Source organism: Sarcophilus harrisii, chromosome 1, assembly GCF_902635505.1.
Source record: "Sarcophilus harrisii chromosome 1, mSarHar1.11, whole genome shotgun sequence".
Classification (NCBI taxonomy): Eukaryota; Metazoa; Chordata; class Mammalia; order Dasyuromorphia; family Dasyuridae; genus Sarcophilus; species Sarcophilus harrisii.
In genome coordinates, this window is record NC_045426.1 from 712,247,792 (window position 1) to 712,267,977 (window position 20,186).

A 20,186-nucleotide genomic window follows, 5' to 3' on the forward strand; every position below is an offset into this window, starting at 1 on the left:
TTTATACATACACACACACACACACACACAGCAAGGGGCAGAGCTGAGCACAGGAGCCTGCTCACACATGGGAAAGGGCAGAGAACAGCACGAGAGACTGCTTACACATAGGAAGGGGCAGAATGCACAAGAGCCTGCTCACATACACACCCTGCCCCCCTTTTCCAGAGCCTCCTGCCAGATTCTCTTTTCAGATTTATTTATTCGGAGAACAAGTCTCAATTAAGCCCAAAGGCCCAAATTCATTTTTTCCCCCCAGTTTGGGAGCCCGGGCCATAGGGTAACAAGTGCATTTGCTCATCGTTCCTAACACCGGGCAGCAGGGGCACATGGCTCTGCCATGGTGGCTCCTTGCATGTTTTGTAAACTTGATAACCACTGACCACAGCCCAGTGGGCCAGTGCAGACCGCCTGGAGCCCTCCCGAAGGCAGACTCTGGCCTCGAGGTCAGGGCTGCTCATGGGTGGGCCAGCTCTCACCAGAGGGCTGGCCAAGTGCCCTTTCTTGTGGATGAAATGGGGATATTATAATAACTCGGCCCCTTGGAGCTAAAGCCGAGGGGCCCCAGGGCCAGAGGGCACCCAAGGGCTGCTCCTGGCAGAGGCTGGTCAGTGACCACCGCCACCTCTCCATGTCAATGGCCCAGGAGCCATGGGGCTCTGTGTAGATCTCAGTCCTGAGAAGGAAGGCCCAGGAGGGACAAATGCCACTGGCCTGGAAGGATGAGAACGGGCAGCATCGGCACCTGGGACCCCCCATGGGCCTCCCAGGTAGAGCGGCATGTGCCCGCCAGTACAGGACAGTAAAGTGTGGAGGGGCTGGTCACCCACAAACACACCAAGGGTGACAGCTGGGCTCTGGTGAGCATAAGCCCGGGCCTGATACCCCCAGGACAGGGGACCAGCCAGGCTGCCAACCACCCAGCCTTCCTCCTAGGCTCAGAGAGGGGAGATGGGCACATCTTATAGGGTGAGGAGTGCCAAGGTACAAAACTGCCCCAAATGGTCTTTCAGGGGAGGACTTTTGGTCTCTTAAAACGTCTCCGTCCACGCTCTGGGCAGAGGCTCGGTCAGTCGGTCCTGAGAGGCCGGGGCCTTGTGCACAGGGAGCTCCGGCACAAGGAGGTGGTCCCTTAAGTGCAGATCTGTTCCACAGCCCAGCGAGGGGGTCTCCACCTGCCGGCTCCCTTGCCCCGGTCCCTCCGAGCATCCCTCGGCGCTTCTGCCCAGGCCGCCCCGGGGTGCCGACAACCGCCGATCAGCTGGGCCCCCGCGGGGACGTCATATGTCGGAGCCCAGCTCGGCACACTGCTTGTCGGAAATGTGCGTGGCCAGAGACTCGATGATGTCCACGAGCAGCGGCTGGCTCAGGGCCCGGAGGTTGGGCAGCTTGGAAACCTTTGGGAAAGGAAGGACAGCAAGGGGGTTACGCTCCTCCGGGGCTCGGTACCCAGATGATGGGGGAGGGACAAGACTAGCACACCTGCAAGTGCCCACCCCAGCTGGCAGTGCCACAGACCCACTCACACACAGCTGCACGCCCTCCCAATCCCCCCTGGGTTGTGTCCCTGGTTGGGAGGGTGGGGGCTGTGGGGAACTAGGGCCTGGGTTCAAATCCTGACTCGGTCAGCTCACTGCACCCTCTGGGTCCCTTTCCTTCTCTGTAAAGGTGGGGGAGGGTCCCAGCAAATCCCAAGCCAGTCAGGGCCACTTCTCTGAACTGCAGGAAGCCTTGGCCTCCCGCCTCCCCTTCTCCCCAAGCTGGACCATCTCCCTTGTTTGGGAAGGCCGCAGGCCCCGGCCCAGCCCCGCCTCTGGCCGCAGGCCCCACCAATGACCCAAGGCCCGACCTCAGGCACTGATCTCGGGTGCCCCTCAGGACCAGCGGCTTCCCCGCCCACCTGGTGCCCCTCCCCTCGCCCCCACAAGAGGGACCTCCCTCAGATGCTTCAGGGTGCGGAGGACATTTCCACAGGGAGCCATCTTTGGGCAAACAGCGGCAGCCCGTTTATTCCCAGGATGCCCGGCCCCTCCCTCCTCAGCTGAGGAGCCCGGCCCGGGTGGCCCCTCCCTCCCCTCTCTGGGGCCTCATACAGCTTAGCTCCATCACCCCAACTCCGGCTCCAGGCCCGCACCGGGGGTTGCACAGGAACCCGCTCCGGCCCAGGAAGGAGCAGCTCGGGAGCGGGGAGCCGGCCTGGGCGGGGCCCCTGACATCATCCCGGCCGCCCCCTGACCCACAGCCCCCTGCGGCAGCTCCCACCCCCCCCGGGCCCGCCCCTTCTGGCCACGAGCCAAAGGCACGGCCCACCGCGGGGGGCGCTGCAGCGCGGGGCTCGAGGAAGACTCAGTTTGTCACTCGGGCGGGGGCGGCTCGCGCGGCTCCAGGAACGGGGCCCTCTGGTGGGAGGCGGGGCTGCAGGGAGAGCGGCCCCGCCCACGGCCCGGCGTCGGCGCCCGGCCGCCCCTTGGTCACTCCCGACCCAGCTCCGTTACAGTCCGGGCTCTACCTCCCGGGGAAGCTGAGGCCCAGGGCCCCGCGCCGGCAGGCGGGGCCGCACCTGGGCCCCGGGGCCTCCATGGGGCGGCGGGACGGAGGGCGCGGTCCGGGCAGCGGAGGCCGGGCTTCTGGTCCGAGGCCCCTCAGAGCCGGGGCGGGCGGGGCGGGCAGCAGACCCCCCACACCCCGGAAAAGAGCCAACCAACCTTGGTGAACTGGTGCACGATGATGTGCAGGCAGTGCCTCTTCATGTCCAGCGCCTGCGTCTTGTCGGCAGCCTCTAAAATCTGAGACGCGCGCGTTCGGGTCATGTGTGCGGGAGGGGCCTCCGCCGCCCGGTCCCTGTCCCCGCCCCTGCCCCGCCCTCGCCGCCCGGCCCCGCCCCGGTCCCCGCCCCCGCCCCGCCCCCTTACCTGGAGCACGTTCTCCACCGTCACGTTCATCTCCAAGTTCTGCCGGCAGTAGGCCTGGAGCCGGTTGTTGTAGAAGCCGTAGTAATAGGGCGCGGCAAAGAGGTAGCTGGGGCTCGGTTAAGGAAAGCCCGGGGCCCCACACAGGGGTTCGGACGCCCTCGGCCCCGCCCGCCTCAGGGCCCCCCACGTTCAGGCTGGGAGCGAACCCCGAGAGGAGACCTTGGCGCCCCCTGCTGGGCGCCCGTTCCGGGGGGGAGCGAGCCCGCCAAGCCGGCAGAGAAGGCAGGGATCTCCCCCTCCCGCCACACGCCCAGCCCCACCCCCAGGCCGGGCGGCAGGATACAGAGAGTCTTCCGGGGGCATGTTCACCTCCCCGTAGTAGATGTAGCGCAGCATGGACTCGAAGGCCTGCTTGCTGGGCACCATCTCCCCGATGGAGATGTTGACCTGACCGTCCTCCGGCATGAAGGACCGGAACATGGCTTCAAAGTAACTGCAAGGAGGGGGCGGGGCTGCCTGGGGACCGGGACCGCCCCCTGCCGCCCCCATCTGTCTGCCCCCCCCTCCTGTCTGGACCTACCCCCTGATGCCCCGCCTCCCTCCTTGGCCCCACCCCCTCCCCTCCCCTCCCCTACCTGGAGCGGGCGGCCAGAATGGCCTTATGGGCTGGGCGGGGGTGACCGTCCAGGAGCAGGGTGATGTCACAGAAGTCCGTGCCGGCCCCCTCCAAGCAAGCCTTCATATCCTGGATCAGCGAGGTCCCTACAAGAAAAAAACGGGCATGAGGGTGCCCGCCTACGTGGGTTCCTCAGGGAGGCTGAGGGGCCGGGCACCTGGGGGGGGCACCTCCCCAGCACGGGGCAGCAGGGGGGCTTCTCAGGGCTCCAGTCACCTGAGACAAATGGGGGCAGAGGGGGCCCCGCCCCCGCCCCGCCCTCGCCGCCCGGCCCCGCCCCGGCCCCCACCCGACAGACCCCCAAGGGAGGTTTCCTGTCCAGGAGCACACACTAGCTGGGCAGCCCGGGGCATGGGAGGGGCACCGGAGGGGCACCCTCTAGACCCCGGCTTCTTCCTCTATAAACCAGCACCGTGATCCCTGTAGCCCCTTGGCAGAGCCGTGGGGACGAGAAGCGTGCCCAAGAAGGAGCCCCATGGGGAGAGGAGGGGGAGGGGGCGGAGCCCACCGATGTCCACGGGCTGCTCCGAGTGGGCCCGGACGGGCGGCTGCTGCTTCCTGCGCACGATCTCCACGATCAGGGAGGACGACAGGCGCTCGAACTCCTTCATCATGATCACCTGGTTGAAGTGGGACTCCTTGACCACGAAGTTCAGGCAGTGCTCCTGTGGGCAGACATGAGGGAGGTGAGGCCCGTGGAGGCCGGAGTCAGCCCTCTGCCCCCCACCCCCTTCACCCCTCGTCCCCCTCCTGTTCACCTAAGAGGACCAGGATGCCCCCAAGGCCTTCTTGAAGGAGCCCCCTCCCTCTAGGACCCTCAATGACATGGTTACTCCCATGGGACCAGAAGCAGCTTGTCCTGGTTTAGGCCTTGAAGACCGTTTGTTCAAACTGACCCTCCCACCTGGCCCCGGGAGCCTCTCTGGGAGACCCTCTGTCCCCACAACCCCTCCACCCCCAGGGCCCAGGGCCGCCTCCCCAGCAGGACCAGGGACCTCCTTTGCCCCTCTGCCCCCTCCCCCAGCACACCCCCAGGGCCCGGGGACCTTTCTGCCCCTCCACTCCCAGGGCCCCCTCCCCAGCAGCCCCTGAGCCGACCTTGAGCTGGTCCAGCTGCAGCTTGTTGGCGTTCTCGCACACGGTGAGCACGTTCTGCAGGTCCACCGAGGCCTCGATGTACTGCAGGCAGAGCTGCTCCAGGCGGCTCAGCTTGAAGCTCAGGGCCAGCTTGTACACGTCCATGATGAGCAGCACCTCCTGCACGTTCCCTGTGCCCACCAAGGAGGAAGCTGAGCTTGCCCCCCAGGGCCGCCTCGCTTTCCCTAGCCGTACATCTGGGTCCCACCCGGGAGGAGCCCCTGGGGAGTCGCCATAGCCCAGGGAGGGAGGGGTGCAGGTGGGGCCCCCCGCTGCCCTGGCAGGGGCCCCCGGGCTCACGTTTGCACAGGCTCACCTTTGCGTGGGTACTGGATCTTGTCCGTGTACAGGAACTGCATGAGCACCTCGAAGGGCTGCGCCTCGGCCTCACGGATGGCCACCTCCAGCAGGAAGGGCGGCTTTCCGCCCGGAGTCCCGGGCCCCTCCTCCTCAGGCTCCAGCTTCGATTTCTAGATGCAAATGTGGGGGCGCTCATCTGCAAACAGCCCCACGATCCCCCCCGGGGACTGGGGACGGCCCCCTCCTGCCTCCCCACCCAAGACCGCTCTGGACAAAGTCTCAGCGTCTTCAATTCTGGCCTGGGACTCAGTGCTCACATCCAGGCCGGCATTTTACATGACAGGAAACAGGCTGGGGCAGAGGTGACCACCATTAGCACCCTGGACCCTGGTTCCTGCCGTTTGGGAGCAAGGGCCAGGGAGGGTGCAAAGGCTCGGGAGCAGGAAGAGAAGGGCCAGCTTCCCTTCAGAGCTGGGCAGGGGGAGGGAGCTGCAGGAGGAAAAGAGGGGGGACCCCCTCCCTGGCAGGCGTGGGGAACTCCCGCTCACAAAGGTGGAAACCGAGCATGCCCTGTGTGTGTGGGAGTCGTCCCCTCTCCACCTGTGCGCCCAGGTATCAGCTACCGCCGCCCCAGAGCCCCTCCAACGTGGCGGAGCCTGGGGGAAAAGAAACAGGGTGTGGCAAGAGGCCTCTGGGGGGCCTGAGGGTCAAAATGGCCAAGGGCAGGTTGGGGAGGAAGCTCAAAGCCGGACAGGCTCTTGGGTGCTGAGGCCATCCACACTGGAACAGCTCCCAGAGCCCCCACGGCTTTCAATCTTCCAGCTTAAAGTGCCCCCGCTGCCCTGGGCCTCTGAGCCTGACCCCTCTCTGCGGCCTCTCCCTGCTCGGCGGGGTCCCCTCCCGCAGCCCCGGGGGCGGGAAAAGCCTCAGAGAAGCGCCCCGGCCCCAGACCTGGTCCCTTCTGCAGAAGACTCCCGAGCTCTTGCTGGCTCACTTGTTCCTCCGCCCCCTCACTCGCCCATTCTCGCGGGGTCGCTCCCTCTGGTACCTGCGAGCTTCTGTATTCCTCTCCCCTCGATCACCCCGAAGGGCCCCCCCCACTCTCAGCGGTGGAGCCCTCTCTGGCTCTGGGCTGTCACCCACGGTTAGCTCTCCCCCACGCCCAGCCCCGGCCGTGCATGCAGAGGGACTTTGATCCCAGGCCCTAGAACGACATCCGAGGCCACGCCGGCGCAGACCAGGAGCCCTCGTCTTGTGAGCCCAGAGATGAAGCGGCCCCGAGCCAGCTCCTCTCAGCCCACACCTGACTCCCCTGAGGGTGACACAACCATCACCTGATGGCCCGGGGCCCCAGAAAGGGGCTCTCCTGGCTCTGAGTGGGGCTCGAGGGGGGCCCAGACCTGCTGAGAGAGGGCTCCTGGGGCCTAAGTGTGCCCACCACCATCTCCCAGGGGTCTGAGAAGGGCCTCAGAGCAGGGAGGGGCCTGAGAAGGGAGAAGCCTGAGCAGGGAGGGGCCTCAGAGTGGGGAAGGGTCTGGAGAAGGGAGGGGCCTCAGAATGGGGAGGAGCCTCAGAGCAGGGAGGGGCCGGGCCGGAGGCCCCGCCCCCCTCCTCTGGCAGAGCATCCTCAGGCCCCCTCAGAGGAGGAAGCCCATTTCCCAGGCCTCTAACTGCCGGGTGCAGGATTCATACCCAGGCCGCCCTCCCTCCTGCCTGAGACAGACCCGCAGGGCCAGGACTCCTGGGTGGCAATCACACTAGTGAGCAGCCAGCAGCTCCCAGGGAGTGTGGGCCCTCACCCGACACCTGCCTGACTCTGCCCCCGCTCACCTGGCGCCCACGCTCCCGGGCCTGCATGATCTTCTTCCGCAGCCACTTACAGCGCGCGGTGACGATGGCTACGTGCCCTCGGACCCGCTCTTCCTTCTGTCGGGGCAGAGCCGCCATCAGGGCCCGCGCCGGGTGGAGGAGGGGCCACGCCGGCTCTGCCCGCTCCCGCTGCCTGTGACCGCAGGGGGACCCCCAAAGCCTGGGGCCACATGGGGGGAGGCCCCGCCCCCACTCGCACCCACCTCCCCCAGGATGAACTCCACGTCGCTGAACTGGCGGCTCTCCCACAGGCGGCCGTAGTCCTCATGCAGCGTGCACTTGGGGTAACAGGAGAACTGGAAGGAAGAGCGGCAGCCTCCTGGGTCTCCAGCCGGCAGCCCCCGACCCTCGGCCGCTCGGGAAGGCCCCGTGGCTGAGCCCCCGGTCAGGAAGGACCTCAGAGAGGCCCCACCAGGGACAGGGAGCTCACTACCTCCCCACATCCCAGGCTCTATCTTTAAAAAGTCCTTTTTTCTACCGAGCTGCCACCACCCCCACCTCCCAGCCCTTGTCCTGGAGAGCCCCGGGTCATTCCAGTGCCCCTGGCAGGCCCCCCAAGGACCTGGGTGGAGGAGGGGGCGAGCTTGGCCCTCCTTCAGGGGTTACCACTGCCCCAGGGCCCACAGCAGGAGGTCCCAGGCTGGCACCTGCCGCACAGAGGCCAGGGTCAGAGGGCAGGCCGAGGTCAGAGGGCAGCCCGGGCCTTGCCCCTCCCTCGGGTACCTGGAATCTGTACATTTCACCGCTGCGAATGTTGTTGTCCACTGTGCCCCCAAATATGTACATGGCGTCCGAGATGACGGCTGCCGCGTGGAACAGCCTCCCACTGGGCAACTGGGGGACAAAAGGAGAGAGCAGAAGGTTGGAGGGGGCGGGAGGCGCAGCCAGGCCCCCTCAGCAGGAAGGAGGGGCCGGGCCAAAGGCAGGGGCAGAGCAGGGGCAGGTGGGGACAGGGTCCGGCCCCCTCGGCCACCCGGATGAACCTGGTCTTCCCTGAGCAGAAGGCCTCAGACCCAGAGGCCCCAGGGCTGGCCTTTTCTCCAAGCCAGAACCACCGCAGCCCCAGGCCCACCTGGTTTCAAGAAGGGGAGCGTGTCCAGGAGAGCAGGGGCCAGCCCGGCCCAGGCTCTGCCCCCGCCCTCCGGCCCAGCCCTTCCCGGGTCGCTCACTCGGCTCCCTGGGGCCCTCACTGAAGCCCCCCAAGGCCTCCGTTACCTCACTGTCGGGACTCGGCTGGATGACCTCCCAGGTCTGGAAGTCCACGTCGTAGCAGTGAAGCTCGTTGGGGAGGGTGTTATCGGCCGCGCCCCCAAAGACATACAGGTGCCGGTCGAAGGCCACCATCGTGTGCCCGTACCTTCGCTGGGGAGGGGGCGGCGAGCCCCGCAGCAGGTGCTCCGTGGGAATCCGAGTCCAGCTGGGGGGGCGAGGGGGGGGCCGTCAGTCCTGGGGATGCTAAGGTGGTGACGTCAGCCCCCCGGAGGCAGCCGCTAACCTTCAGCGCCGCCTTCGCCCGGTGGCTGAGCCAGCCCCCCGGGGAGGCGAGGCCCCGTCTCATAGGGCCGGCCTTGGCCAGGAAGCCCGAGGATTTCTGGGAGTTCTCCCGGCCTGGGCGGCAGCCCCCCAGCCCCAGCCTCCCTTACACTTTGTCTCTGAATTCGAACTGGAAGAGGCTGTTGGTGATCTTCGCCCCGCTCTGCCCCGAGAACACAAACATCTTGTCCCTGCAGACGGCCACGGGGAAGTTACAGCAGGAAGGCGGGATCTCGCCGCTCTGCTCGATCTGGGGGCAAGAGGGGCACAGAGCAGGTCGGCAAGCCGGGCCCAGAGGGGGCGGCAGCCACTGAGACGGGCCGGGCGGGAGGAGCCCACACCCAAGGACCGCGGCCACTTTCCCAGGTGGCGCCTTCTGAGGGTGAGCAGCAGGCCCGGACTGTGGCCGCCCAGCCCCCCCCCCCCCCAGGGCTGTGCCATTCCCCTGTCCCCGCCCCATCCGCCTCCTCTGAGCCAGGCCCCCCAAGAGCACAGCGGGGTCCCAGGGTCCTCCCCACACTCGTCTGGCAGCTGGGGGCCACGGCGTTCATCGCCCTGAAGGGGGAACGACAGTGTCTGAGGTCACGCGCTCTGTGTCACCACCGTGGGGGGGAGGGCCCAGATCTAGAAATTCCCTGGCCCGGGAGCCCCAGTGTAACAGGCTCTGCACGGCAGGGGCAGGTGGGCCCCTCTGCAGCATCGGGTCACCAGCTCACCCTGCAGAAGGGTGTCAAGGGGGACTGGAAGCCGGACCTGCCCAAGGCTGGGTCTAACCACCGCCCCCAGGGCCCATTGAGAGGCAGGCTCCTCCAGTGCCGGCCCCGGCTCAAAGCAGAGACCGGCAGCGGCCGCTTATGTGTCCTCCCCTGAGGGAGCCAAGAAAGTGGTTCTGGGGGTCCGGAAGTCGCCCCATTCTCCAGAAAGCCAGCTGAGGCTCCCTCTGGGAGCCCCCCCCCCCCCCATTAAACAAAAGGGAATCGAGTCTCAGGCAACAATCCCTTGTTCTCTTCCCGGCTCTTCAAATAAATTCTGGACCGGCCCTAACCTGGACTGCAGCTGTGTCTGGCCCTGAGCCCCGCCCCCAGCTCCCTCCCTCAGCCCCGCCCAGAGCCCTGCCCCCAAACCCCGCCCCCCTCCCCGCCCCTGTGCTTCTTCCTTCAGCCCCGCCCAGAGCCCTGCCCCAAGCCCCGCCCACATCCCCGCCCCTGTGCTTCTTCCTTCAGCCTCACCCCAGATTTTTCCTCCTTTAGCCCCGCCCCTAGCCCCGCCCCCAGCTCCCCTCCTTCAGCCTCAGTGGCTATCTTGGCTCAGCCACCACCACTGAGGTTCCTGGGCTCCCCAGTCCCCTCCCCCATCCCCCACAGCCTGGCCCCACTGACTGGAAGGCGGCTGGCAGCCCCCACGCCCTCCCTTGCCAGCTAGCCCAGAGCTTCCAGTGGCGCTGCTGAATCCTGTCTGCCTCAGTTCCCTCATCCATCAGGTGGGAGCGTTCCCACAGAGAACACTGACGGCGCCTCCCACGTGACCACCCAGCAGGGGTCCCTCTGTAAATCCCGCCCCCTTCGCTGTTACCTCCAGCACCGAACTGAGGCCCTGGCTCCCTGACGAGCCTCCCACACGTAGCTGTCCCCTCCCCCCCTTGGCCACACCTTGGCCCTGGGGCCCGTGCCCAGAACGCTGCCCCCCCCTCCCTGAGGGCCACCTGAAGCCCCCTGCCCATGGAGCCCCTGTGGCCAGGGCTCTGCTCTCGGACCTCCCCTGTGCTTCCGCCCGAGGACACGGGGCCCGGCCACAGACCAGGAAATGTTTGCCAGTCACAGAGGCACTGGGGGCCCGGTCCCCAGCAGGCCGCCTACCTCCTCCCAGAAGGTCAGTTCTCGGTCCTGAAGGCCGATGGTCCACATGTCATTGAGCCTGGATCGGGAGGGAAAGAAGGGGGATGGTCACAGCTCAGGCCCTGCTCGTGCCGCGGAAGAGACCGGCCCAGGCTGGAGGAAGCGCCCTGCCCAGCTCGGGCATCCATCTTCACAGGCTCCCCAGGTAACCGAACCGGCCCGGGACAGAGATGGTGGCCCAAGAGAGGCTGGACGGCCAGGGCCAAGGGGCCGCTCCCCGTCCCCGCCCCCCACATGTCCTCCCGAGGCCTGAGCCTCCAGCCCAGAGAGAGCTGAGCCTCCCCCCTTGGACAAAGCCCGGGGGCCCCCTCTCCAGAAGGCAGCCGTGAGGGCTCCCACCCTCCCAGCACTGGACCCAGCTTTGCCACTGGCCGCAGGGGCCGTCTCGGGCTGGAGGACGGAGCCCAACCTGGGGGAGCCAGCCGGGCCGGCCCCCGCCCACATACCGCGCGTTGCCATCATAACCCGCAAAGATCCACAGCTTGTCACTGTACACAGTCGCCCCGTGCGCCGACCTCGCCACGGGTAACCTGGGGGGACCGAGGGACTGGTGAGGGCTCGCCCCGATGGCCGCCAGCCCCGTGCCTCGGTTTCCCCAGCTAATGACTGGGGACCCGAGCCGGGCAGGGACAGCCTTGCGGCCTCCTGGTCACTGGGGTCAAGGACTGCTCCTGGTGCAGGTGAGCTCGGGCTCCCTGTCATGGGGCCACCATCTCGGCTCCCTCCATGCTCCGGGCCCTGTCCCCCGGGGTCACTGGGGCCTCCTGGGCACAGACTGGAGCACTCGGCCGGCTCCTTCCCGTGCTCGTTTTACACATGAGGCTCACCCGACCAGGATGCTTGGGCCCCCTGCCCCCGGCCTGGCATTCTGCCACCATGGCGCCTCCCCGTCCTAGCCTTCACAAGCGGGCGCCCTCTGGAGGCGTTCTGCGCCATCCCGAGCCTCAGTTTCCCCTCCCCTCCCACTCGTGGGGCCCCAGGCTGCCACTCACCGCCCCTCGATCTTCCACTCCGCCCACTGCCCGGTGGCAAACTTGTACTCAAACAGGTCGTTCTTGTTCTTCAGATTGGAGTTGGAGTAAATGTCTCCAGTGTAGCCACCTGGGAAGACACAGCTCGGTGAGCCCCGGGCGCCCTCCTCTCCTTGGTGTTCGGGCCCACCCAGGGCTCCTGGGAGGAAGGGAGGGCCAGAGGGGGCCTCAGGCCCAAAGCTAAGGTCGGGACAGACGCGGCAGCCTTGCTGGGGAGTGAGCCCCCTGCCGCCAGAAGCATTCATGGGGAGCGTTTGGGAGTCTGCTCTGGTGCAGCCGCTCAGGTCGGTGAAGAAGGGACGTACCAAGCCCGTGGCCCCAGGGGCCCCTGAGTCCAGCTGATAAGAGCACCCCCCCCCCCCCGGGAAGCCGGCTGCTCGCTGGAGGCATACCCGAGGGGGCTGAGAGCAAAGGCCCGGCGGGGGGAGGGCCCAGAACAAGGCCAAGCCCCCTCCCTCACCCACCTCACTATTCCGAGGTGCAAAATGGGCCGACAGTCTGGGCTTTGCCCCCTCCCGGGGCTGCCCAGTAAGGGGGGCATGGGGGTGTGGGGGAGAGGGGGCCAGGCAGCCTCTCTGATCCTCACCAAACACAAACATGCTGCTCCCGTAGACCACGGCGGAGTGATGATAGCGGGGGGCTGGCGGGGTCCCCGTGGTGAAAGCCCTAGAGAGGCAGAGGCCATTAATGCCACCCACGCAGAGGGCAGAGGGCTCATGGAAGCAGGGACAGAGAGGGCAAAGGGCACACGGAGAAGGGCACACAGAGGGCAGAGGGCTCATGGAGAAGGGCACAAAGAGGGCAGAGGGCTCATGGAAGCAGGTACACAGAGGGCAAAGGGCATGTGGAAAAGGGCACAGAGAGGGCAGAGGGCACACAGAAAGCAGAGGGCACATGGAGAAGGGCAAACAAAGGGCAAAGGGCACACAGAGAGCAGATGGCACATGAAGAAGGGCACGCAGAGGGCTGAGGGCACACAGACAAGAGCACAGAGAGGGCCGAGGGCACACACAAGGGCACATGGAGGGTTCAGGATCCACCAATAAATACTGAAGAGGTTTCTGCAGTCACGTTTCACCTGGGGGGTCTGGGTCCCACAGTGGGTGGGGAATGGGGCGTAACGGGCTCTCGGCACAAAAGCTCGTCCCCCACAAGGGTGGGCAGGGAACGAGGTGGGGCAGCAGGGGACCTCGCGGTGCTTGGGGCCCATGAGGCTGGAAAAGGGGACGGCCCCAGCACCGGCTCCGACCTGTGCCCAGCTCCATCATCTCTAGCTGCCCCCTCTCCCCCATGCAACGTCCGGCCCTGGTGTCCACCCCCTCCCAGCTGCCCTGGGTTCATCCTGCTCCCCCTTAACTCCCACAGGTCACGTCTGGTATAGTCTGGTCCGTCCCTGTGGGACCCGGCAAGGGGGCCAGGAGGGGCCAGGAGGGGGCAGGGGGCCTGAAGGGGGCTGCCTTCACGCTCCCTGCCTCCGCAGAGGGGTGGGGACGGGGCAGGAGCATGGAGGGAGCCGAGATGGCGGCCCGTGGCGGGGAGCCCGAGCCCACCTGCACCAGGAGCAGTCCTTGACATCAAAGCGCAGCAGGTCGTTCAGCATCGTCTTTCTGAAAGGGGCCAAAGGGAAAAAGGAGACTCTGACCTTAAAAAGTCCTGGGGGGGGGGGTCAATTCCAGCTTGGCCACTTTCTGCCCGAGTCGCTCTGGGAGTCACTCCCCGGCCCTGCCTCTGTTTCCTCACCCGCTAAATGGGGAAGTTGGACCCCGGGCCTCGGGTGCTTTCTAGTCTGGAGCCGGGGGACCCTGCCCGGAGCAAACCGACGTCCTCTCCCGGTGTGAGCAACGAGGGCTAAAAGCTGCGGCCTCTGAGGGCCCCAAGCCCTGCCCACGGACCCTCCCTCAGCCCCCCCCAGGCCTCCTCCTCCTCATGAAAGGGGCCGGGCTCGGCTTCAATAAGAGGGGCCCGACGGCCCCCAGCAGGCGGCTCTGCCCCCCCCCCCCCGCACCTCCAGCCCCTGCCCCAGGAAGCGCCGCACGGACAAGTGGGGAGCAGGAGGCGCCGTCCCCCCCCCCCAGGGGCAGCAGCGCCTAAAAAAGCAAACTCCGGGTCACAAACAGGCAGCGGGATGGGCGGGGCTTCAGCCGCAGCTGGGCCGCCCGGGCAATACCAGCACCTACTGTGCGCCGGGGCTCCCGCGGCCCCTGAGGGCCCGTCCCCTAACGTGGGCCACGGGGTCCCCAGAGCAGGCGGCCCTGGCTCACCTACCCATTGTCGCCTCCGAACACGTAGATGGCGTCTTTATAGGCCACCACGGTGTGCTTGCTGCGCCTGCCGGGGAGAGGGGGGTCAAGGCGAGGGCCTGGGGGCTGCTGGGGGAACAGCCCCCTGCCCAGGCTGCCTCCCCTCCCCAAATGTACCCATGGCCCCGCCCCTTCCGTGATGCCCCGCCCCCGCCCCACCCTGTCTCCTCCTCCTTAAACCCTCCCCCCAGCCCCACCCCTGTACCCAGACCTCTCCCCAACTCCACCCCCTTGGGAAACCCTCCCCATGGTCCTGCCCCCGCAGCCCCTCCTCCTTTGCCCAGACCCCGCCCCAGCCCCACCCCCATCCTGCCTTTCCCTTCCTAACCTCCCTTAAGGCCCCCCAGCCCCGCCCCTCCCCCAGACTCCCCAGCCCCGCCCCTCCCCCACGCTGCCTCCTCCCCGGCCCCCCCTCTCAGCCCCGGCTCCCCGCGTTCCCTCGCGGCCCCGCCCCCTCGCGCCCCGCCCCCCAGCGGGCGCGCACCTGGCCCCCACGAACTCGTCGCAAGGAGGGAGGCGGCGCCATCGATGCACAGTCTCGAAGGGCCCAAAGTTCAGGGTCAGGTATTCCACGCTGTCCGAGCAGCTGTGGTCGAAGTCCACGCTCGGGGCCACCTTGGGTCGCGCAGCCGCAGCAGGGCCCGCGGCCGAGCCCGAGCCCGAGCCCGAGCCCGAGCAGCCTCCGCCCGGAGCCGCCGCCATGCCCCCTTCGCCCCGCCGGAGCCCCGCCCCGCGCCTGCCGGTGGCTCCCGCGCTGGGACTACGGCTCCCGGCAGCCCCGAGGGCTTGGCCATGGGGAGTTTCGCACGGACTGTGCGCAGCGGTTGCTGGGAATTGTAGGCCAGTTCAGGATGCGAGGCCCGCTGGGAGGTGGGGCCTGGGCAGGTGGGGCCCGCTCCAAGAAGACACGATTTCTTTCCGGAAATGAAATCTGGCCAGGGACTGCCGGGAGTTGTAGTCAGTTCGTGGGTGCCTGTGAGCAGCCCTTGGCGCTTGCTCCAAGAACCCTGGACAGCCGGGCCCGGGAGCCTGAGGGAACGCGAGGCATGCCGGGAAGCGTGACTGAAGGCTGAAAAGACCGAGGAGTTCTTCCCAAAGTCCGCAGCCTCTCTGCCACTGGCCAGGCTGTGCCCCTCACCTTGCACGCACCCCTTACCTTCAAGGCTCTGCTCTGGCTCCCTCCCGTGGGAAGCTTTTCTTGATTCTGCTCACTTACTAGTGCCTTCTCACAGCCAATTACTGGCTTGTGGTGTGTATGTTGAGTGGGGTAGTTTCATCCACTAATTCGCCCATCCTTTCCATTCTTCCATCTATCCTTCCTTCCATCCATCCTTCCATTTATTCATTCTTCCCTCCATTCTTCCTTCCTTCCTTCTATCCGTTCCATCCTTCCTTCCATTCATCCATCCATCCATCCATCCTTCCTTCCATCCATCCTTCTTTCTGTTCTTCCATCTATTCTTTCATCCATCCTTCCTTCCATTCACTCATTCTTCCCTCCTTCCATCCTTCCTTCCATCCACCATTTATTTAACAAAGTCTCCGAAACAAAGCATCTTCTTTCCCAACGCCTTAAAGGGGGGGGGGGGGGTTGAGACAGAAATCAGCCCCAGGGTCTCTGGGAGGGTCCGGGCTCGCTGACTGGCCTTCGTTCGCCCGGGATTCTTTTGTATCCAAGCCCGGGGCAGGGCTCATTGGGCCGCACAGCCTCTCTTGGGCTGAAGGACGGACCCCTGGCCACAGAGAAGGGAGCTCATGAGCTGGCTGGCTCCCTGATGATGGGGGGCTCTGAGAGGCCGCCCTCCACCCCCTTCCTTGCACAAATAAAGCCCAAAGCTGGAAAGGGCCTTGTCCCAGGACATCCAGTCAGGGCCTGACTCGCGCTCCTGTGGGCGCTGCCTCTATTGAGTGCCTGCTGGGTACGGGCACCTCCCTAAGCACGGACAAAACGGGAAACAAGCCAGACTGCTTGGGGATCCCCAAATCCTGGAGGGGGAGCTCGGTGCCATCCCCGCCCCTGCGGGCCTGCAGAGATGGGGGCTCACTCCCTTTCCCAGATGGGTCCTTCTGCTTTGTAAGGACGCCTCAGGGGTCTCCGTGTGGTTGCAGAGCCCCCGAAGTCACAGGGAAGGATGTCGGAGGCACGTCTGGTCCCTTCCTGGGCTGGGGTCAAGATGCAGCTCCGAGGCTCAGGTGGGACGCCGTGACGCTGTCATTTTCCTGTGCCCTCATGGGGGCCATGAAGCAGAGGCGCTCCGGGGAAGCCCCCGCCTGGCGCTGCGGGGCCTCAGTGTCCCCGTCCGCAGCCCGGCTCCCTCCAACCTCCCAGAGAGACCCCCGGGAGGCCACAGTGCCCGGGGAGGCGCGGAGCCGCAGCTTCTCTGGGGGCAGAGGCCGGGGCGGGGCCGGCTCACAGCCCGGAACCTCAGCTGCCCAAGCAGCGCCAACGGCTCCGAGGCCCTGGCCCGGACTCCGGGGGGAGAGGGAGCCGGCTCTCCGGGTTCTCGGCCCGTTCCGGCTGGGGGCCCGCCCTGACCCAGGGCCTCGGTTTCCGAGCGCGCTGCTTTATAAGTGGGGGGTGGGCGGTGAGCGGTGAGCGGTGAGGTGCCTCGGGACCTCCGCAGGGGTGCAGGGGGGGGGGCCGGGTCCCCACGGGCCCAGAGCAGCTGCCTCCGCCTCCCGCTGATTTCCCGGGCATGGAGCGCCCGCCCAAAGGTGGCCTTTGGGCCACAGCTACCAAAGCGTGTCCCCGCCCCAACGGGAAGCAGAAGCCGCCCCCCAGGAGGCTCCTGCGGCAGCTCCCTCCCCTCAGGGACTGCTCCCGCAGCGGCCCCCCCTGCACTGGCAGTCTCCCGCAGCGCCCCCGCCCCCCACCCCGCACTGGCAGTCTCCCAGCGCCCCCCACGGGCCGGCTCCCGCAGCGCCCCCCCCGCAGTCTCCTGCAGCGTCCCCCCACTGGAGTCTCCTGCGCGTCCCCGCACTGGAGTCTCCTGCAGCGTCCCCGCACTGGAGTCTCCTGCGTTCCCCCGCACTGGAGTTTCCACGCGCCCCCACTGGCAGTCTCCTGCAGCGTCCCCCGCACTGGCGGTCTCCGCAGCGCCCCGCCCCCGCACTGGCAGTCTCCGCAGCCCCCGCCCCCGCTGGAGTCTCCTGCAGCGCCCCACGGGCCGGCTCCCAGCGCCCCCGCTGGAGTCTCCTGCAGCGTCCCCCCGCAAGTCTCCTGCCCCCCCCCATGGGTCTCCGCACCCCCCCCACTGGGCTCCTGCAGCGTCCCCCCGGAAGTCTCCTGCAGCGTCCCCCCACTGGAAGTCCCCCAGCGCCCCCCACTGGAAGTCTCCCGCAGCGCCCCCCCCCGCACTGGAAGTCTCCGCAGCGTCCCCCAGGCGTCTCCGGCCCCCCCGGCCGGCTCCAGATGTAAGACCCCGGGAGTATCCTTGGTTGGGGGCCGCCCAGGGCGGCTGCCGCTTCACACAAACCACAGGCACACAAGGAGAGCCCCAGGCCACATTCTGGTCCGACACAAAAATTAGATTCTTTATTGCCTATTATTGCTTGATTGGTGCGAGGAGGAAGATGGGGCGGGGCTGCTCCGGTTCCCAAACTCAGCAGCTCCGGGGGGAGAGAGGATCATCCTGCGGGGGTTAAAACGTGGCCGGACCCCAAAGGCCTAGTCCGAGTCCTCTCACTTACAGGCGCGGACCTAAGGCCCGGAAACGCACTCGGCTCCATCCTGGAGATGGCCGGGGAGCGGCGCTGGGGGAGGGGCTGGCCAGAGGCGGGCGCGGCCGCTGGGGGAGGGGCTCCCGCTCCTCCTGTGCCACCCGGAAGCCCCGGATGCTGACCCGGAGCCGCCCCGAGCCCCAGGCGGGCTGGATCCGGCTCGGGGGGAGGGGCTGGGAAGGCGGCGGTTTGGCAAGAGTCCGACCACGTCCTGGCAGATGTGCCGCAGCTGCGGCGCCCCGGCCGCCCGGGGCTCAGTAGCCTTTGCCCGTCAGCCACGACATGTCCCCGGTCCTGGAAGAGAGGGTTGGAGGCGCTTTCCGCAGGCCGAAGTCTCGGGCCAAGCATCCAGCCCCGCCCCCCACGCGCTCGGCCCCGGGCCGGCGGCTGCGCCCCCTCCCGGCCAAAGGCCCCGCTGTCCCCAGCGCTAAGGCCCTCCCACCCGGCCCCGCCCCCCGGGCCGGCGGCTGCGCCCCCTCCCGGCCAAAGGCCCCGCTATCCCCAGCGCTAAGGCCCTCCCACCCGGCCCCCGTGGGAGCCTCCCCTGCCCCCTGGCTCCGGGCTCCAGCGCGGGGCCGCCGGCGTTCCAGCCTCCCTCGCCCCTCCCCCACTCTCCCGGCCCTTGCCCCCTCCCACGGCGTCCGCGCTGCCCACAGGACGTTCCGTTGCTCCTCCGCACGGGGGGGACCCCACCCTGCGAGCTGAGCCGGCACGTGGGCCTCCGCCTTCACGGGAAGGGCTCCAAGGACGGGGAACTCACTACCCACTCAGGCAGCCCCTCCCCCTTTTGTTCCTGGCGAGAAGCACTATGGAGCCAGAGGACTTGGGTTCAAATTCAACCGCGACCTTTGCAATAATGAGCAACTCATTTTCCCTCTGGTTTTATCTGCAAAACTCGAAGCTTTTCCTAGTTGGCTCCTCGCGGAAGGAAACCCTTCCAGGCTAATAACGCTGTGCACGCAGATGACCGGGGCTCCCTCGCGCGCTCCCCTGCAGCATCACTTAGCTCTTAGATGCCTCCAAGACGGGCCCCATCCCCCCCTCAAAGGCAGCAGGTCTTAATCAGGGCTCGAGGTCTTCCAGACTCCGAGGTGCTCTGCCTGTGGAGGCCGCCCCCCCCAGCTCCTGATAGCCCCTCTCGCTCCAATCCCCTCCCACGGGATTCCCACAGTGATTTCCCAGGGCCCAGGCTGCCCCCGGAGCTCCAGGAGCTCCCTGAGGGCCTCGGGGACCCCACATAATCCCTTTAGCGACTCCCCTGCCTGCTCTCCCCCAGCCAACTGGCCTTGCCCTTCTCCAGAAAAATTCTCCGCTCCAGATCTGCAGCTTGGAAGGGATCTCGGAGGCCTCGGGAATAACGCTTCCCTTTTTACAGAGAAGGAAACTGAGGTCCAAGAGGGGAAGCGATTTGTCTCGAGGTCTCACAGAAGGTGCCAGGTTTTCACTGCAAACTGTGCCCACCTTTCACTGATCTAAGGTTCCAGCCGTGCATAACCCCCTCCAGTGATGCAAATGGCAGCCCATGATAGGGCTGGGGGCAGCGGCCAACTCTGAGAGCTGCCCCCCTCACCCGCCTGCCTGGGCAGGGCCCCCAGCATTCGTCCGGCTGGTTCCCAAAATTCGGACTCCCCTGGCCCTTCCATGGGAGGCCTGGGGACCACAGCCCCTCCCCCAGGGCCCCATGGGAGCTGCCCCGCTGCTCATGGGCATTAGTCAGGAAAGTGCCAAGAAGGGAAACATACTTGCCAAGCCGAGCAAAGAGCCTTTAGGTGTGAAGGCAGAGGAGAGAGGCAGAGAAAGAAAGGGAAGAAAAGGGGTTATTAGGAGTCCCCGCATCAACACCAGGGCTCCGGCCTGAGTCTCGGCCTCCCTTGCCCTGCCCCTGCCTGGAATCCTGTCGTAGCCAAGGGCCTCAGAACCCCCCCCTGCCCCTCCCCCCCCCCGGGCCTGCCTGGCATGGGCTCAGAGGGGAGGGATGAGTCAAAGCCACGGGGTGGGGGGGGGAGGGCGGGGCCTTGCTGAGGCGGGGCTGCCTTGGGGGGAGGGCGGGGCCTGTGCTGAGGCGGGGCTGCCTTGGGGGGAGGCGGGGCCTGTGCTGAGGCGGGGCTGCCTTGGGGAGGAGGGCGGGGCCTGCGGCAGGGCTGCCCAGGGGAGGGGGGCCTGTGCTGAGGCGGGGCTGCCTTGGGGGGAGGCGGGGCCTGTGCTGAGGCGGGGCTGCCTTGGGGAGGGCGGGGCCTTGCTGAGGCGGGGCTGCCTTGGGGGGAGGGCGGGGCCTGTCGGGGCAGGGCCCCTTGGGGGAGGGCCAGGGCCTGTGCTGAGGGGGGGGCTGCCTTGGGGGGAAGGGGGGCCCTGTGCTGGGGGCCCCAGGGCCCTTGGCCCCCCTTGGGGGAGGGCGGGGCCTTGGGGGGGGGCTGCCTTGGGGGAGGGCAGGGGGCCTTGCTGAGGGGGGGCTGCCTTAGGGGGGGGTTTGTGGGGGCGGGGGGGGGGGCCCCTTTTGGGGGGGCGCGGGGGGCAGGGCCTGGCTGGGCCCTCCCCTTCAGGTTCCCTGGGTCCCCCCCAGGGGCAGGGCCCTGCCCCTCCGGGCAAGGCACCCCCCAACCCCTTAATTCCCAGGGAACCAGGGACCCACTTGGGTTGTTGCGTCACGGTTGCCTTTGACCCTCCCTCTCCCCCGGCCCTTGCCCCCGAGGGCAGGGTTGCCTGAATTTCCCCTGCCCCCACCCCCCTTTTTCCCCGCCCAACCCTCAGCCACCCCCCGTGGGATTCTGTTTCCATGGAGGGCCCTCCTTGGCTCCGGCCTCTCGGTCCCTTGC

General features: G+C 67.3%; 2 protein-coding genes across 3 annotated transcripts in view; both read right to left on the reverse strand.

Annotated features, from left to right (window-relative positions):
* Window positions 1–182: 182 nt before the first annotated feature.
* Window positions 183–14,375, reverse strand: LZTR1 (leucine zipper like transcription regulator 1). Of its 2 annotated transcripts, XM_031949029.1 has the most exons (20): window positions 14,138–14,375; window positions 13,619–13,681; window positions 12,904–12,960; window positions 11,940–12,019; window positions 11,315–11,423; window positions 10,769–10,852; window positions 10,284–10,341; window positions 8,538–8,677; window positions 8,110–8,311; window positions 7,618–7,728; window positions 7,098–7,190; window positions 6,856–6,951; window positions 5,042–5,195; window positions 4,687–4,856; window positions 4,097–4,253; window positions 3,548–3,674; window positions 3,256–3,405; window positions 2,913–3,018; window positions 2,706–2,786; window positions 183–1,397 (listed from the first exon to the last, which is right to left on the reverse strand). In XM_031949029.1, the coding sequence occupies exons 1-20, from the start codon at window positions 14,353–14,355 to the stop codon at window positions 1,281–1,283; spliced, it is 2,373 nt and encodes a 790-aa protein (XP_031804889.1). In that variant the 5' UTR covers window positions 14,356–14,375; the 3' UTR covers window positions 183–1,280. The 2 variants fall into 2 exon arrangements, with proteins under 2 accessions (XP_031804889.1, XP_031804890.1); XM_031949030.1 differs by lacking the exons at window positions 13,619–13,681; window positions 14,138–14,375 and adding an exon at window positions 13,094–13,240.
* Window positions 14,376–17,272: 2,897 nt separating this feature from the next.
* AIFM3 (apoptosis inducing factor mitochondria associated 3) overlaps window positions 17,273–20,186 on the reverse strand; it is a 38,789-nt gene continuing 35,875 nt past the window's right edge. Inside the window, exon 20 of the mRNA XM_031949033.1 lies at window positions 17,273–17,667. Coding sequence (XP_031804893.1) covers window positions 17,628–17,667 — 40 coding nt within the window. The 3' untranslated portion in view covers window positions 17,273–17,627. The remainder of the gene's footprint in view (window positions 17,668–20,186) is intronic.